General features: G+C 41.6%; 1 protein-coding gene across 1 annotated transcript in view; it reads right to left on the bottom strand.

Annotated features, from left to right (window-relative positions):
• Positions 1-16,978, bottom strand: part of LOC115462091 (phospholipid-transporting ATPase ABCA1-like) — a 451,679-nt gene extending 434,701 nt beyond the window's left edge. The window contains 1 exon segment of the mRNA XM_030192130.1: positions 15,995-16,978. Coding sequence (XP_030047990.1) covers positions 15,995-16,978 — 984 coding nt within the window.
• Positions 16,979-19,352: the final 2,374 nt, after the last annotated feature.

Below are 19,352 nucleotides of genomic sequence, written 5' to 3'. Positions count from 1 at the left end.
GAAGGTGGATATAGCCATAAGGATGCTAGGATGCATGTTAGGATATATAGAGAGATGTATAATCAGTAGAAGAAAGGAAGCACTGATGCTCCTATACAAGTCATCAGTGAGGCCTCATTTTGAGCATTGTGTTTCGTTTTGGAGGTTATATTAGACTAAGAACATCAAAAAACGTGAAGCAACTCAGAGAAAAGCAACAAGAATGATATGAGGTTTGTAACAAAAGGCATACCAGAAGGAGGGATGGGGTGATATGATACAGATGTTTAAATATCTGCAAGTTATTAATATACAAACAAACCTTTTCCAGAGAAGGGTAAGCAGAAAAACTAGAGGACATGAATTGAGGTTACAGGGGGTTGACTTAGAAGTAACGTCAGGAACTACTTTTTCACAAAGAAGGTGGTGGATGCCTAGCAGGTGCAGACTGACAGTGTTCTGGGCCCACAGGCAGTAAGGATCATTGGGTGCCCCACGGCTGCTGCCCTCTGCCCCCCTCCTACACACTACAGCCCCCCTACTGCTATAGCTGTTGCCCCCCTCCACACACTACAGTTCCTGGCCTCAGTGGGCCCTTCCTGGGCCTACCTTGAAGGGCCCTAGTCTTCTAGTGGCTTCTTCATGGGCATGAAAGAACTTCACTCTTTTCTGCCCACTACCACTATTCTGCCCAGCGCTGTCGTGTTTTCAAAATAGGTGCCGAGACTTCCCATGGTAGTCTTGTGGATCTCTACTGTCTCACGAAACTGCCACAGGGAGTCTTGGCAGCCATTTTTAATACACTGTAGCACCTGGCAGAATAGTGGCAGTGGGCAGGAAAGAGTGTTGCTCTTTCCTGTCTACACAGAGGCTACTAGACCATCAGGGTCCTTCAAGGGGGGGGGGGGGGCTGGGGAGGGCCTACTGAGGCTCAGGGGGCACTGTAGTGTGTAGTGATGTGGCAGGGGGGAGAGCCTCTGGGACCCCTAAAGTTGCCTGAATGGTCAGTCCGCCCCTGATGCCTGGAATGTCCTTCCATGTGAGGTGGCAGAGGCAAAAAATGGTAACGGAATTCAAGAATGCTTAAAGTAAGCACAAAAGATTCCTAAATGACAAGACAATGAAATCAAAACAGCTTAGCTGTACTTAAGTGGCAAATCCAGTAGCTGGGAATTAAGGCTAGTGCTGGGAAGACCTCTGCACCTCTACTGTCTGTGGTCCAGATATGGCTAGATAGATCTGGTGGGAACGCGACAGGCTTTGACGGTAACTCCAGTAGTTGAAAATTAAGGCACTTCTATGGTCAGTGCCCTGAAAATGGAAAGGACAGCCAAAGACCAAGTATGCATATGTTGGGCAGACTGGATAGACCATGCCATCTGTCTCAAAAAGCCTAGCCACCCGCCTGGGGTTACCCTGTGGCCACTTAGAGGGTCTATTCCCAGCACAGCTCAGGTCTGCTCTACACTAGTACCTTCCTTCCACCAACTGGGTCACAACGGCCTCTGGGCAAGTCTCCCCTTCTCAAATTATCCCCAGTGATTTCTAGGTTACTGAGGCCACACTCCCAGTGGTCCCACAGTTCTCAGAAAGAACTCACAGACCCAACACACAAATCACCAGGATTTTTTATCAGTCCAGACAGACAGAAAAAAACAATTGTGTGTATTATCATAAAAATTGAACACTGAAAAAAAATGTGCAAATAGCCAACAGTAACAAGTCACTGAAAAATGGATCAATTAGAAAACTAACATCTATATACTGTCTAAACTGTACCTTGGAAGATCAGGACATATAATTGTTCACAGAGCCTTAGCAAAAAGATCTGTCTCTTTCTTCTTCCAGGCTAAGACTGAAGCAACAGCCAGTACTACTGGCTAATTTTTTCAAAATCTAGGCCAATCGGAGCCCAGAACAGTCAAGTTTCAAATAAAAAGTGGTTACATCACTACAGACACTTCCTATTATCTGTGTGCCAAATAAAGAGAAGTCAGTTCTCTGTAACAGCTTTAAGCATAAACATGCACCATCTGCTGGTCAAAGAGGAGAACATAATACAGGAGAATATTCAATATATTTTACATGCTTAAAACACACTGTTTCTTCACACCATCATTTACTATGTTACCATGGGGCTCATTTTCAAAGCAGATTTACAAAGTTCCATAAGTTACTATGGGGCTCATTTTAAAAAGAGAAAAACGTCCAAAACCAGGGATAAATGTGCATTTGGATGGTTTTCTCACAACAACATCCAAATTGGTATTTTCAAAACCAATTTTTAGACTTTTTAGTGAAGTCCTTCAGAAGTCCATTAAAATCACAAGGGGGCATGTCAGGGTCATGTTAAGTGTGGGATCTGTGAGTTACTAACACTTGCTGATACACTCAAGCTCTTGTATTATTATTATCAATTTGAAACTCTAAAACACAGCTTCACACACACTGTGTATTACAGTGGATACAAGCTCAGCTCCACACCAAGCAGTATCAGTGTTTGTTCTTTATTTGTTTTATCTTTTTTATCTTTTAAAGTGGAGGAAAAAGGCTTCAGTATCGCCACCCAGCCAGCCAGAACTCAACCGACTATAAGGCGTGGGCCCTGCACACCATCATTTTGCCAAAAAATCTCCACAATAGTCAATGTATACAAAAGATACTGCTGAACGTTTCTTGTATCCACAGCCCACAGGATTAATGTCAGTATATTCCTTTACAATCAAATGATTAGTGATTACTGCCAGTTACTTAACTTAAATTCTCTTCAGACTGGCCCTGTCACATCCGTCTTCACCCTAAAACTTGGACATTTTTCTTCCATAATGGAACAATAGAAAAAAATCCAGGACTGTAAGTTGGACGTTTTGGTCTAGACAGTGTTGTGCTAGAGCCGGCTTGCACCGGCTCGCAAGAGCCGGTTGTTAAATTATCTTCCGACTTGCAAGCCGGTTGTTAATAAGATTGAGCCAGCTCTCCTCCCCAGTGGCGTAGCAAGGGCGGGTGCAACCGGTAGGGGGGTGTCACAGTGTCACTGTCAATTTGAGTTCCCTTCCCCCACTTATTCCACGCTCGCAGCGCCGTTGTGCACCTTCCACTTCTGGTCTTCAGCGACATGCTGCTGTTCACTGCCTAGCTCACCACGGGTTCAGCCAACGCTGTTCGAGGAAGAGCTAGCCGTTTGGGGCATTGACAAGACGGACGTGGAGCCCTGCTGCTGGATGAACTACCAGCAGCACCGCGAGGCCGAGGAGGAACTGAACAACTTGGAGGCGGGAACAACGGCCTCATGGCTGCTGGCACTCTTGGCAGCTGCGGACTTGGGCGCTGTTCGAGGATCCCTACTCTTCCCGGGTGGCCAGGGTGAGTGAAGGAACGGTGGGGTGGGGGGTTAGGGAGGAGGACTAAAATAGGAAGCATGATGGAAAAAAGTTGTCTTAATGAATTCCCAATATTTTTTTCTTCATAGATATGTCTCTCATATTTTCATGGGCAGAGTTGTAGTATCAACATTCATCTTGAATATTTGTTTTAATATATACATAGATAGGACAAGTTCTCAGACTCTGGTTTGTGGTAGAGTAGAGGAGAGAGAGAGGAAACTTGTTTTTTGTATTTGTAGAATTGCATTAGATTTGATAAACACCTGGAAAAGCACCTAAAACACCAGAAGTTAAATATGGAGCCAGGCAGTCAATGTTTGAGCATTTAAGATAAGAATTTGTTTGGCATATGAGGGGCCCAGAAAAGGAACAGGGTAAAGAATGCCAGATTTTTTTTTTTTTTGGTGGGGGGGGAGCAGGAAGCAGTATCAGGTGAGAGGAACAGTGCACCGAGCAGTGGGGAAGGGAAGGAACAGGGTTAGGGATTCCTGCTGTTTATGAGCAGGAAATAAGGCCGGGGTTTCAGGTCCTGGAGGGGAGGGAAGAGTGAGGAAGGAGATGACATGAGGGAAAATGAAGAGAGGAGAAAAACTGCACATCGATGAAGAAAATAGGCAGAAGCTGAGGACCAGAAATGAAAAAGAAAGGAGGAAAGGAAAGAAATAAATGGAAAGGAAGCTCTGGACACGGAGTTAAGAGGACAGGTAGCAGCAGAATCGGATACTGGGCCAGCATGATCAGAAAAACAGTCACCAGACAACAAAAGGTAGAAAAAAAATCATTTTATTTTCATTATAGTGTTTGGAATATGTTCACTTTGAGAATCAGGTGCTCAACATTAAAAGTTTATATTTACTTATTTGTGGCATTTTATCGCACATTAAACATGAATTAGATTGGAACCTGGGATCATTTAATTTTTTTTTCCTGGAGTAATGCATTGCCCCCCCCCCCCCCCCCCAGTGACAGTGACAGGCTCTCTCCCCGGCTATAGCTCTGCAATTTGGGGACCGGGGGGGGGGGGGGGGGGCGCAGAGAGGGACCGGGGAGAGAGCCTGTTGTTAATCATTTACCAGCACACCACTGGGTCTAGACCTGTTTTATTAACGAATAAACCACGAAAAAGTGCCCTAAATGACCAGCTGACTACTGGAGAGAATCAGGGATGATCTCCCCTTACTTCCCCCCAATGTACCATTCACTAACCCCTCCCTCCTCCCAAATGTGATTAAAAACATTCCGTATCAGCCTCTATGTTAGCCTTAGGGTCCCTTTTACCAAGTTGAGGCAAAATAGAGCCAGCACTGGTGTTGGCGCGTGTTTTACATGCACACCGAGACCCCCTTTTACCACAGTTGGTAAAAGGAATGTCTCACTTTCCTACAGGAAATGGCTGGGTGGCAAGTAAAACACTTGCCGTATGGCCATTTTGAGGGGGGGAGCCCTTACCACCACCCGTGTTAACCTTCCTATATAGTGAGCGGTAAGCCCACATTGAGCTTACCGCCGCTTAGTAAAAGGAGCCCTTAGTTGCATAACATAGTAGATGACAGCAGATAAAGACCTGTACAGTCCATCTAGTCTGCCCAACAAAATTAACTCAGGTCCATTAGAGCAGCATGCAGGTCCCTGGAGTAGTATAGTGGTAGATGTAGGGACTGCAGACAGGTGGACCCAGGCCAATACCTCCCCCTATCTGTTACACTTGTGGTGCAAACTGTGAGCCCTTCCAAACTCACCAGAAGCCTACTGTACCCACATAAAGGTGCCCTCTTCACGTATAAGAGCTATTGTAGTGGTGTACTTTTGGGGGTAGTGGGTTTGGGGGGGGGTTGGGGGGCTCAGTAGACAAGATAAGGGAGCAACAGTGAGATGTGTACCTGCGAGCACTTATTTGAAGTCTACTGCAGTTCTCCCAAGGGGGGCCCCATTGCTCTCCTGGGATGTCTGTGTGGCCACTCTACTAAGAATGCTGGCTCCTCTTACATCCCAATGGCTTGATTTTGTGCGTTTTTCACTTGGATATTAAAAAACAAAACAAAACAAAACAACAAATAGACCAAAAAGATAAATGCACAGAGCACAAAAACATCTTGCAACAGCCATTTTTGAAGGAAAAAAAAAAAGATGTTTTTCTGTTCTGAAAATGGCTATACTCCTCACTTGAATTTTGGAGGTTTTTAGCAAAATGTTCAAAGTTGGATTTATATGTCATATCGAAAATGCCCCTCAACATAATTTTGTAAGTCTAAGTGTTTTCAAAATAGACTTCTATGCATGTTACTACATCTTGGGCAAATCTCTTCATAATAAATCCTAATAAATAAATACATAATATATGAAAAGACACAGGGGTATGTGTACTAAAATGCGCTAGTAAATGGTGTTAGCTCTTACTAACACAGGACTTTCCTGCAAGCTAATCCCATTCCTAGTGCACCCAGGAAATAGTGCAGTTTTAAGGTTTATTTATTTATTTGTTGCATTTGTATCCCACATTTCCCCACCTATTTTCAGGCTCAATGTGGCTTACATAGTACCGTTAGGCGTTTACCCAGTCGGTTGATAACAAATACAAGGTTGTATAGTGGTCGAGTGAGGTATATGTGGAGGGTCAGAGGGGATGAAGGTTGTGTGTTGTCCAGTGTACGCTAACGCTTGCATTAGTGTGTGTAACCTGAAATGATTTGACACAGGAGCACTTCCCACCTCCTATTTAGGAGGCACTAAGATCTCCCATGTTATGGATGCAGTAATCAGTTTGCGTGCACAAATGTCATTGCAATAGCTGAACAGTGCATCCACACCCATTCTCCACACCTGACACACCCCTCTGAAAATACATTTAAAAAATATAAGTAATGCATGCTTAGCGCACACAAAACAATTACTTAGTAAAAACACTTTAATGTGCTTTATGGTGTTTTCATGTGCACTAAGAATGTGTTAGGGCTTAACACCCTTAAGTAGATATACCCCATACCCGCAGTGACACAAAAGAGATCATATAATCAAGAAATGCTGATTGCCAGGTGTTAAGAACCCTATCAATTACAAGCCATTCAGACAACTTAGAATCATAAAACCAATAAAATGACATGCCTCGGAATTGCAAGTACAAAGAAACCTAGAACTATTGAAAGAAAGAAAAGACAACAAAACCTTTTTGGGATCACTTAATGAATATCAGGTCTGGAGCAAAAATGACTAAGACTTTCTCATATTCTCTATCATAAATCATACTGATGTAAAATAGTAGCTCTTCTTGAACACCTTTACCCATGTAGCCTCAGGGGTATGTTATCTTGTTAGAACATTTGCTCTGTATATAACACATATACAAATACTTGTAAGAGCTGCAGAAGCTTACACTGCATTTTCTGCTTCTCACATGCAGAGACAAAAAAGCCAGTTGATGGTTAATCATCAGTTTATGGTTGAGTTTTTTTTTTATTTATCTAAATAAAGAATATTTGAGATTATACAGATTCCATTGCAAAATCTCACCGCATACCACTTGATCTTATTAAGGTTTCAAAAATCATACCAGATTGCTTGTCATAAAAATTAGTACATTCTAACACATACTGAACCTATAATTTAACTTCAGCAGGAACATTTCGTAAGTAAAACCTGTTAGTTATAATACAAAAAAAACCCCTGATACTTCATTAAAATATGTATGGATTACATCATTAGTGAACTAAAATGTCCAGTCCCTCTTGTGAAGTTTAGCATGCTTATGTAATTAGGTCAGATATTAGCTTTCACACAAGGGAGAGCATGGGGTATCCATATACAAGGTATCTAGAATATCCCTGGGAGACAGTACACTTGGCATTAAAATGCCACTAGATGTCACCATTACTTCATATTAATGTAGCTGAAGACTAAGAACACAGAAAAATGATAGGCACAGTGCCAGGAATATCTGTTCTTCCATTTTGAGACTGAAAGAATTGTATCTCATAAAGGGGATCACTTGATTTTAATTTACTCCTTGTACAGCATGAGATTACAGAAACAGTTCATTCAAATACTTGTTCTAACTTAACCCATGTTTAGGTGGAGTAAAGCTGATAAAGTCATTCCAATTTTGCCCCAAGTACAATTTTCAGAATAGGAGGTAATTGATTATTCTGTTCATCTGAAGTTGGCCAGACTCACACATGTAGTAATAGTTAGCTAGTGAATTAATAATTTTGAAGAGAAGGCAGGGAACCAGGAAAAAATAAAGGAAAGAGAGGTCTGCAGGATGGTGGTCGCATTAGAATATGTGCTGCACATGTACCATTTCTATGAGCTGTTTTCTAGGATAGATGGGTTGTATTGAGGGCAAATAAATAAATGAACAAAGGTAAAGGCAAATGATAACTAATTGGGAGGGAAGTGGAGCAGAGGTGTAGCCAGACCTTGATTTGAGGGGGGGGGGGGGCAGTTCATGGAATCAGCTGCTACTTGCTAATGTTTTTGTATCAAATTGTATAGTGAGTTTACCACAACGCGGTTTGCATGCTCATTGGTATTCAAGATGTCACTCTCTTGACCCCTGAAGCAGCGCTGAAACATGGCCCGTGTCGGATCTCTTTCCATTAAAGTTTGTGTGTTGTTCCAGCCTTGGAGGCCCTTTTGTGTTTTTTTTGTATTGCCGAGCAGAGGTGTAGCCAGACCTTGATTTGGAGGGGGGTGCGGGGGCTGAGCCAAAGTGAGAGGAACACATTTGCCCCACCTCCCCACCACTCTCTGTCCCTGCTGCAACCCCACATACCTGGGCTGATGGGGGTCCCTAAGCCCTGTCAGCAGAAGACTTCCTGTGGCAATACATGGCACCGCACAACCTGCTCTGCTTTCCCACCTCAACGTGCATGCTCGATTTTAGTGAAATTGAGCATGCACAAAGTTTGAGCATGCTCAGTTTCATTAAAACCAAGCATGCACATGAGAGGGAAGGAAGCACGGCAGGCAGCATGATGGCAAATATCACCACAGGAAAGCTTCTGCTGGTGGAGCTTGCGGACCCCCACCAGCCCAGGTATGTGGGGTTGCAGCAGGGGCAGAGAGTAGTGGGGAGGTTGAGCAAGGGTGCACCCCCTCCCCCCCACTGGCTCAACCCCCACCAAATTAAGGTCTGCTTATGCCAGCAGACACTGGGGGTCCAAACCCAAATTAGGGGAAGGCCCCTCCATGGCTACCCCATTGAAGTGAAGTACTTAATCGACCAAGGCTACCTGTCTCCATCAAGTCATAATGGAGTTTTCATATCTTATTGCCTTTATTTGCCAGAGTTATTTTTCACTGTTTGCACATACTTTCCTGTCTAAATCCTGTTTCATTTTATTTTCCTTTTTGCCTTTTCTGTTTCTGGCTCTAGCAACTGTGCTTTTTTATTTTTAATTATTATTATTTTCATCCAGCAGACATGTTTCTGCAGGACTACATCCTCAAAATATTACAACACAATGGGATAATGTGTTTGATGAGGTACATTAGGACTACATTAAGAATGGACAATTTTCAGATTGAGTGCATAAGAGCAAATTCTTTTTACAATTTGTGTGAATATTTGCACCTGCTATTTGTACACATACTTCTTTTGGTAAATTGCAAAAATGTGCAATTAAATGCTAATGCTACTCCAATCCAGCCCACAGAAAAACCTCCCTTGTATGTATGTAGACTTACAGTGTGCTGCAGTGACATGTGGAAGGTAATTCTACGAGGGGGCATGTATTACCAAGAAGATGTCTAATTGGAGTCTATTCTATAAAGAAAAGTAGGTCACAAACGTGCCTATATTTTAAGCTCAAGCACTTATACCATCCATGGAGCTGATAGACATGTTCCTGCCTAGACTGTGAGAGAACATGGGTAAATTATAGTAGTCCATAATTTACACATGTAAATGTATGCCTTCACACATGCTTGTCCCAAACTCCAGGGTTAGCTGATATTGTGGCACAATATATGCTAACCCTGTTATTACACTTTAATCATTTGAATTTGCACAGTGGTTGAACCCTGAGTAGAATTTTGTGTCCCAAACTCCACCCATGTAAACCTCTACCTGTGTAGCCTGAATGTATTATTAAAATATCACGTACAAGCTTTAAAAGCAGTATACATTCAAGTACAATAGTTATTTTTTTTCTTTCTCTGAACTGCTCACAATCTAAGTTTGCACCGGAGGCTACGGAAGATTAAGTGGTCCTACTACTACTACTACTTATCACTTCTATAGCTCTACATCCAAGCTGCAGGAAAAAGGACCCTGCGCTAGCAATGGAAATCATTTTTCCTGTGCGTCATGACCCTTTTACTGCAGCGTGTAAAAAGACTGCAGACAAGGAAAAAAAAGAAAAATTAAAAAATAAGAACTAACAATCTAGATTACTGCAACCCACAAGGCAATCCCCAGCCTAACACTACAGTGTGGAAATGGGACTTATACAGTGATATTTATCTCCTCTTTAGCCTCAAGAAATTCCTCCAGTTGCTTAGGATCAAAAAAATTGAAATAATACAAAACATAAACAGGGAAACAAATACAAAATTGGTAACCAAGGCCAGAATCCTTGGTCAAAAGGCCAAAAAGGCCTTATGCCTTTTCTGTGTTTCTCTAGAGAGATCAGGAAATATTCTAACTTTAGATCCCAGAAACTGTGTGTCCAAATGTCTAAATGCAAGTCTCAATAAAGCATCGCAATCCTTCTCCAAAGCAAAAGATACCACCATAGTAGTTCACTGTGTAATCACTTCCAGTGAAGACTCCAAAAAGGATGTTAGGTTAATACCATCTCCAACCTGATTTTGAGAATTCTCACCAACAGAATTTTTTGGCATCAGTAAATACTGAGCTCGAGTTACTGGAGGCAGTGAGTCACCCGACATCCCCAAAATTTCAATTAAATATTTCTTAACCATATCTATGGGTGTGATTAAAGGTGACCTAGGAAAATTGGTTAGTCTCAAATTAAGCCTCCTAACTTGATTTTCCAAATATTCCAATTGACGATGAGTGATTCCAAAGTCTGAATTTTTGATTCTAGAAGATTTACTTTAGTGGACTGTTGAGCAGTCTCCTGTACTTGAATAAGGGCAGCTTCAGACAATATCTTTATACATTAGTATTTTTAAAAAACAAAGATTGTAAAGAAGAGTACATTTCAGATGTTAAGTCCCAGAGTGACTCCATTGTCACAATGGCAGGTTTCTTAAAGGCCCCTGAAAGTATACAAGGAGAGTGCATATTGGAAGTCTGGCATAGAGTACTCACTATTTGATGAGGTATCATTTGTGCTGCATTTTAAGTAGAGGAGTGTGGTAGCTGTGTTAGTCCACTCTTAAGATTATCAATAAAAATCAAACAAAATAAAACATGGAAAAGAAAATAAGATGATACCTTTTTTATTGGACATAACTTAATACATTTCTTGATTAGCTTTCGAAGGTTGCCCTTCTTCGTCAGATCGGAAATAAGCAAATGTGCTAGCTGACAGTTTATATAAGTGAAAACATTCAAGCATTTTAGATAGTGCTGGGGAGGAGTCTGCTGTCTTGGTACATGTGGGTACCAATGACATAGGAAAATGTGGGAGAGAGGTTCTGGAAGCCAAATTTAGGCTCTTAGGTAGAAAGCTCAAATCCAGATCCTCTAGGGTAGCATTTTCTGAAATGCTACCTGTTCCACGTGCAGGGCCCAAGAGACAGGCAGAGCTCCAGAGTCTCAATGCGTGGATGAGACGATGGTGCAAGGAGGAGGGTTTTAGATTTGTTAGGAACTGGGCAACATTCTGGGGAAGGGGGAGCCTATTCTGAAAGGATGGGCTCCACCTTAACCAGGGTGGGACCAGGCTGCTGGCATCGGCATTTAAAAAGGAGATAGAGCAGCTTTTAAACTAGAAATGGGGGGAAGGCCGACAGTCGCTCAAAAGCGCATGGTTCGGGAAAAGGTATCTTGCAAAGATACCTCACAAACAGGGAAGATAGGGTTTCTGGATAGTGAGGTTACACAACAGACCGTGGTAGGCCAGGTGCCCTCAAATACAACTAAAGATCAGACAAAAGATGTCAAATCAATAGTGTCAGGTACTAAGCATCATGCAAATAAGAACAACAAACATACTCTGAAATGTCTATATGCAAATGCTAGGAGTCTAAGAAATAAGATGGGAGAGTTGGAATATATTGCACTAAATGAAAAATTGGATATAATGGGCATTACTGAGACCTGGTGGAAGGAGGATAACCAGTGGGACACTGTCATACCGGGGTACAAAGTATATCGTAATGATAGGGTGGACCAGATTGGTGGAGGGGTAGCATTGTATATTAACGAGAGCCTTGACTCAGATAGATTACAAATTCAGCAGGACACAAATCACACCTTTGAATCACTGTGGGTTGAAATTCCATGTATAAAAGGAAAAAAATGGTGATAGGAGTGTACTACCGTCCGCCTCGCCAGGATGAGCAGGTAGACACAGAAATGATAAAAGAAATCAGAGACGCGAACAAAATGGGCAATGTGATAATAATGGGTGACTTCAATTATCCAAATATAGACTGGGTAAATGTAACATCGGGACACGCTACAGAGATACAATTCCTTAATGAAATCAAGGACAGCTTTATGGAGCAACTGGTGCAGGAGCCGACGAGAGAAGGAAAAATTCTAGACTTGGTCCTTAGTGGAGCGCATGATCTGGTGAGGGACGTTATGGTACTGGGGCCGCTTGATAACAGTGACCATAATATGATCAGTTTTGACATCGACCTTGAAGTAACTGTACACAGAAAGTCAAATACGTTAGCGTTTAACTTTAAAAAAGGAGACTATGATAAAATGAGAAGAACGGTAAAAAAAAAACTTAGGGGGGCAACTGAGAGAGTAAAAACTGTACAACAGGCGTGGACGCTGTTCAAAAATACCATCCTGGAGGCCCAGGCCATACATATTCCGCAAATTAGAAAAGAAAGATGGAAGTCCAAAAGACACACGGCCTGGTTGAAAAGTGAGGTGAAGGAAGCTATTAGGGCTAAAAGAAACGCCTTCAGAAAATGGAAGAAGGAACCGTCTGAAAATAACAAGAAACAGCATAAGGAGTGTCAAAGCAAATGCAAGGCGCAGATTAAGAAGGCCAAGAGGGAGTATGAAAAAAAGATAGCATTAGAGGCAAAAAAACATAGTACAATTTTTTTTCGGTATATTAAAAGCAGGAAGCCGGCAAAAGAATCGGTTGGGCCGCTGGATGACCGAGGGGTAAAAGGGGCGATCAAGGAAGACAAAGACGTAGCAGAGAGACTGAATGAATTCTTTGCTTCGGTCTTCACCGAGGAAGATTTGGGTGGGTTACCGGTGTCGGAAATGGTATTTCAAGCGGACGAGTCGGAGAAACTTACTGACTTCACGGTAAACCTGGAGGACGTAATGGGGCAGTTCGGCAAACTGAAGAGTAGCAAATCTCCTGGACCGGATGGTATTCATCCTAGAGTACTGATAGAACTGAAAAACGAGCTTGCGGAGCTACTGCTAGTGATATGCAACTTATCCTTAAAATCGAGCGTGGTACCGGAAGATTGGAGGGTGGCCAATGTAACGCCCATTTTTAAAAAAGGCTCCAGGGGAGATCCGGGAAATTATAGACCGGTGAGTCTGACGTCGGTGCCTGGGAAAATGGTAGAGGCTATTATTAAAAACAAAATTACAGAGCACATCCAAGGACATGGATTACTGAGACCAAGTCAGCATGGCTTTTGTGTGGGGAAATCTTGCCTGACCAATTTACTTCAATTCTTTGAAGGAGTGAACAAACATGTGGACAAAGGGGAGTCGGTTGATATTGTGTATCTGGATTTTCAAAAGGCGTTTGACAAGGTACCTCATGAAAGGCTACAGAGGAAATTGGAGGGTCATGGGATAGGAGGAAATGTCCTATTGTGGATTAAAAACTGGTTGAAGGATAGGAAACAGAGAGTGGGGTTAAATGGGCAGTATTCACAATGGAGAAGGGTAGTTAGTGGGGTTCCTCAGGGGTCCGTGCTAGGACCGCTGCTTTTTAATATATTTATAAATGATTTAGAGATGGGAGTAACTAGCGAGGTAATTAAATTTGCTGATGACACAAAGTTATTCAAAGTCGTTAAATCACGACAGGATTGTGAAAAATTACAAGAGGACCTTACGAGACTGGGAGACTGGGCGGCTAAATGGCAGATGATGTTTAATGTGAGCAAGTGCAAGGTGATGCATGTGGGAAAAAAGAACCCGAATTATAGCTACGTCATGCAAGGTTCCACGTTAGGAGTTACGGACCAAGAAAGGGATCTGGGTGTCGTCGTCGATAACACACTGAAACCTTCTGCTCAGTGTGCTGCTGCGGCTAAGAAAGCGAATAGAATGTTGGGTATTATTATGAAAGGTATGGAAAACAGGTGTGAGGATGTTATAATGCCGTTGTATCGCTCCATGGTGCGACCGCACCTTGAGTATTGTGTTCAATTCTGGTCGCCGCATCTCAAGAAAGATATAGTAGAATTGGAAAAGGTGCAGCGAAGGGCGACTAAAATGATAGCGGGGATGGGACGACTTCCCTATGAAGAAAGACTAAGGAGGCTAGGGCTATACAGCTTGGAGAAGAGACGGCTGAGGGGAGACATGATAGAGGTATATAAAATAATGAGTGGAGTGGAACAGGTGGATGTGAAGCTTCTGTTCACACTTTCCAAAAATACTAGGACTAGGGGGCATGCGATGAAACTACAGTGTAGTAAATTTAAAACAAATCAGAGAAAATTTTTCTTCACCCAACGTGTAATTAAACTCTGGAATTCGTTGCCGGAGAAAGTGGTGAAGGCGGTTAGCTTAGCAGAGTTTAAAAAGGGGTTGGACGGTTTCCTAAAGGACAAGTCCATAAACCGCTACTAAACGGACTTGGAAAGATCCAAGATTCCAGGAATAACATGTGTGGAATGTTTGTACGTTTGGGAAGCTTGCCAGGTGCCCTTGGCCTGGATTGGCCGCTGTCGTGGACAGGATGCTGGGCTCGATGGACCCTTGGTCTTTTCCCAGTGTGGCATTACTTATGTACTTATGTACTTATGTACTATGACAGTCTGACAGGGTGGGAGGATGGGGGTGGGTAGGAGGTATGCTGCATTTTGAAATTCTTCTTGACCAGATACCAAATTCTCCATTGCTGTGTGTAAGTTCCCTCCCAGCACACCCGGTACCTCAACTTGAAAGGATCCAAGGGTAGGACTTCCCAAAACAGCATTTTCTCCAGGTTGTGGGGAAGCCTGTTGCAATGTCTCTTTACGGCGCCATCTTAGATCCGTGAACCTGACTTTTTAATGAACAGACTTAGGTCTGTGTCAGTACTCATGCACAGGCTTGTTCATAAAGCAGGCTTCAAGCACATTGCTGACACACCAAGGCTAATGAAAGGCAAAAATAACTGTGAATAACAACTTTGTTTATTGAGCTGCGGACATCATGGTCATGAGAAAAACAGCTATGGCGTCTAAAGCTAGGTCTTTGGGCCCCAAAGACAAAACATTGGAAAACCCCAGATTTGGTCCTTGGTCAGCATGACTCTTCAAATCCTGAGAAGAGTGTATTAGAAGAGCTCCAGAGATATAGCAGTTTATCTGGCTATCAGGTACAGTTCAAATGAGAGCTGTTGGTCAGACAGCCGAGCCAGCCACATTATGATGGCTTGTTAAGCTAGTGGTCAGCCTGACTTCATGCTCGCCTGCATAGGTAGAACTATTATTTGCTGACCAGCCTGGGGCCCCTAGCTGCTGTCTGACCATCCCGGGAAAGAGACCATCTGTCATCCCTGCTGTGGTTCCTGCCTCATCTGAAAGCTCCCTGATTGCCTCTGGATCTGGTGTTCATGAGTGGGTGAGACTGTTGTCATCTGTCAAGCTGAGCTGTTTCTTTCTTTCTTTCCATAGTGTCTTGGGAGTCAGGTGTCCTGTAAGTTCTAGGACTAGAACTAGTGCGCATTATATTTGCCCTGCCTCGACAGGTACATAAATTCAGGGTTCTACCATCATTTTGGGGTAGCTCTGCATAAGTGCATTGTCTCTAATTTGCATTGCTATTATTGCTGCCAATATATCTATTAAATCAGCTTTTCTATTTTTCCTTTAATAGCTGAGCCTTGTGTCCTTTTCTTTCAGTGTTTATTTTTTTTTTATTTTTTTTTTTAATGCATTTAAATTTTTACAAGTCATGTACAAACTTGAACCAGCAATACGGAACTTAAAATTGTAATCACAATTATATTTTTATAAGAAAAACATTTTTCCCCCCTCTTTAGACCACTATAGGGAAGGCCACATGAAAGAAAATACATGGAGAAATGCTAAGGAAAACTTTAAGAATAATATAGCTTAGCACCCATCTATCCAAACTAAATATACCCGATTAATTGGTTCTAGCCAGCAGCCAATTTCTTCATATTTATAAATTCACTAAGATGTTCAGGCTGAAAAAAAATATATTTTATCCCCAAAAATTTAAGCACACATTTACAAGGATAGTTGAGATAAAATGATGCTCCCAGAGCCAAAGTTTCAGCCCTAAGAGTTAGAAAAGCTCTCCTTCTTTCCTGGGTTGATCTAGTTACATCTGGGAACATCCAAATCTTTTTACCCAGGAAGAGTATCTTTGAGTTTCTAAAGTATAGGCGTTTAATTGCCTCCAGATCTTGCTCAAATACAAATGTCACCATCAAAGTCAACCTTTCAGATTCTTCAGATATAGAGGCCTCTAAGAAATCAGTCAAGTTCAGAGTATCTTTATTTACTCTTGGTAAGTCAGGAACCTCCGGAAGTTGTTGTAAGTCTTTCTTTGGTAGAATATAGTAGATTTTACTTATTGGCGGAAACGTTTCTGGGGAATAATGTAAGATCTCCATTAAATATTTCTTAAATGCGTCCAGAGGACTGACTCCCATAAATTTTGGAAAGTTCAAAAAACGTAGAGTTAATCTACGCTGAAAATTTTCAATTTGTTCTATTTTCCGGTGAATAAAGGTTCTATCTTTGACTGTAGTTATGTTGAACTCCTGGAGAGTTTTCAATTCTGATTTTAAATCTTTAACCTGCGAACCAAATTCTTGTTTTATATTTTCCATATTTATAGAAAGCGAATCCACTTTACTTACAAGAGATGAAACTTCTTTTATTGAATTGACCACTGACATGTCCAAACGCTGGAGAGTTTCCCAGATTCTCTCCAGCGTCACCGTCCCAGATCTGGTGATTAAAGCACTTGGCTGAGGAAGGGGAACATTCTCTTCCTTCCCTCCGTCGGTCTTCGCCACCTCCACTCCTCGCTCCGAGGGCCCCTGCAAAACCACTTCCAGTCCTGGGAACCCTCTCTGAGGGTAGCGTCCTTTGGGCTGAGGCGGTGGTTCGAGTTCCGGAGGAGATAAGGTATCATCAAGTCCAAGGCTCTGTTGGTCTCCTCCCAATGGGGCTGCTGGACTGCCTCCGGATATCGGGGTAGATGTAGTTGTGGTGTATCGCTCCATTGTTTGTTGCCTAACGGGCGGTCTGGGCAGCGAGGACTCGCCCCTGACCGATCCTTTGCGCTTTGTATGCGGCATCGCTTAAAAGAAGAAAAAATTTTGGCAAACTAAACTCTGGAGTTCTCAACCCACAAACTTGCGTGCCGCCATCTTGTCACGTGACCCTGATCTCAGTGTTTATTTTTGACTGTAATGAGTTTGGATCTGTGAGGGGGAAGTTTATGACTAACTAATCCCACAGTGCTAAATTACCACTACTTGTTATTTTTATACTTCCCCTCTTTACCTGTTCTCTAACTGAGACATAGCAATTGTGATTGATCCCCACATATGTGTACCCTTTTATATGAATATTGGTGAACAATTTTCCAAAAAGTGTTTCTGCACCTAAATCTCTGTTGTATGCGAGGATTTTAGACTAGAAATTGCCTAAGGATTCTGAAGTGAAGATAAATGATTCTCAAAAACATCATTACAATGGTTTTGATGTAATCTTGCACACACTGAAATATCTTGCTATAATATCTTCTCTGTCTTGGTCATCTCTGCATTCTATGTTTAATGACATAGGCTTAATAACTAGCATTTTAGTTTAGGAGAACCTAGACATCTTGTACAAGCATAATGAATATTTATGATTATATATGACTATCTTTATGAAGCTCATATACTTACTATCATGAAAAGCTTAACGGGATCAATATTCTTCAAGAAAAAATCAGAAGCTGTTTTCATTTCCTCAGCTGCAAGTGAACAGCTAATATTCTGAAATACAGCCAGCTCCTCTGATGAGTTAAATTTGACATATTTCTTCAATTCTGATTTATTGCAGACAATGTGTTGAAGGCTAGCATTATTTGAAGTCAGCATTACCTATTAGAGAAAACCACATATTACTCAGTCTACCAGAACCAAATAATATTGATCAAAATCAACTAAAGATCTCCTAGCATACATAATGCATTTTATTTTCAAATTCAAAAGAATATAGAGATCCTGAATATTTTTGTTCCGTTTTCCAAATATTTATAATCATTGCCTGTAGTAATTTGTAGAAATTCAACCCTCTCATAAAAAAACAAAACAAAAAATATTACTTGGCATATTTTGTGACCCTGTGGACTGTATGGGATAAAAAATTTCTTGCTTTTACTTTACATTCATTTTTACATGGGCGAAAGTATCCTTTTGAATGCAACAGCAATAAAAAAAACAAAACAAAAAAACAATGCGGAAGAGGACAGTTCAATATTCTTGCAAGCACCGGACAAATTGCCATTTTCATTCTGCCTTGTTTGCCCATTTAGACTGATTGATATACACACTCAAAATTACTTTAGTAGTTTGACCAATGCCTAAAAGAATGTTAAGAAACTAAATCTTTAACTTTCCTTAAATCTGATTGAAACTCATAATAGACCAAGCAATATATTTGCCACCTTCTTCTATTTATAAACAAAACACACCTCCGCTACTTCCTTACGTATTGTTGAATGTTTTTTGTGAATACATAATGAAAATATATCCCCTTTTCTAAGTTATTTATTCAATGGGATAATCTTTCTTTCTTAATTAGGTTTAGGTCGAGATGTAATCATGTATTGAATATAAACTTTGCTAAAGTACAGATCATCCTAGGAGTCTGCATTTTTTCAGCACTGTATATGAGTTTATCTTTGACTCCAAAGATACATTTGACACAAATTGCAAGATGGGCTTCCTTCTCACAGGGTCACTCAAATTGGCATAATCGAAAGCCAATTTTGGGCGTCCTCAACTGCTTTCCGTCGTGGGGACGACCAAAGTTCATGGGGGCATGTCGGAGGCTTAGCGAAGGCAGGACTGTGGCGTGCCTAACACATGGGCGTTCTCAAACCATAATGGAAAAAAGAAGGGCTTCCCTGACGAACACTTGGACAACTTTACTTGGTCCTTTTTTTCTTACGACGAAGCCACAAAAATGTGCCCTAAAAGGTCAGATGACCACTGGAGGGAATCGGGAATATGGCCCAGTGCACCTAAATCTACATGCTGAGATTTGCACCAGGATTTCATTGGTGTAAGTGCATGTGCGCAGATATCAGCGCTGAAATATCAACTAAGCATATTCTATAATAGGTGCCTAAATCTAGGTGCTGATTATAGAATACACTTAGTCGGCACTGATTTCAGCGCTGATTTTTTAGGCACCATATATAGAAACTCTTCCTTAGTGCAGCTGATTTTTAGTGCGAGTTAAAAATGCTAGCACACCTTAGTAAAAGACCCCTTTAATTTATTTTGGTAAATTAAGATGTTTATTATTTTGCTTTCTAGTGGGAATAGGAAGGGGGTCAGGGAAGATGTAAGGTAATAACCAATCAGATGGCTGCATTGGTAAGCTTGGAAAAATATTTAATATTCAATATTTTTATTATTCTTTCATAAAAACAACATCAGGAAACATAATCAA

This window comes from Microcaecilia unicolor, chromosome 2 (genome assembly GCF_901765095.1).
Source record: "Microcaecilia unicolor chromosome 2, aMicUni1.1, whole genome shotgun sequence".
NCBI classification, from domain to species: domain Eukaryota; kingdom Metazoa; phylum Chordata; class Amphibia; order Gymnophiona; family Siphonopidae; genus Microcaecilia; species Microcaecilia unicolor.
This window is presented reverse-complemented; position numbering and strand designations above follow the sequence as displayed.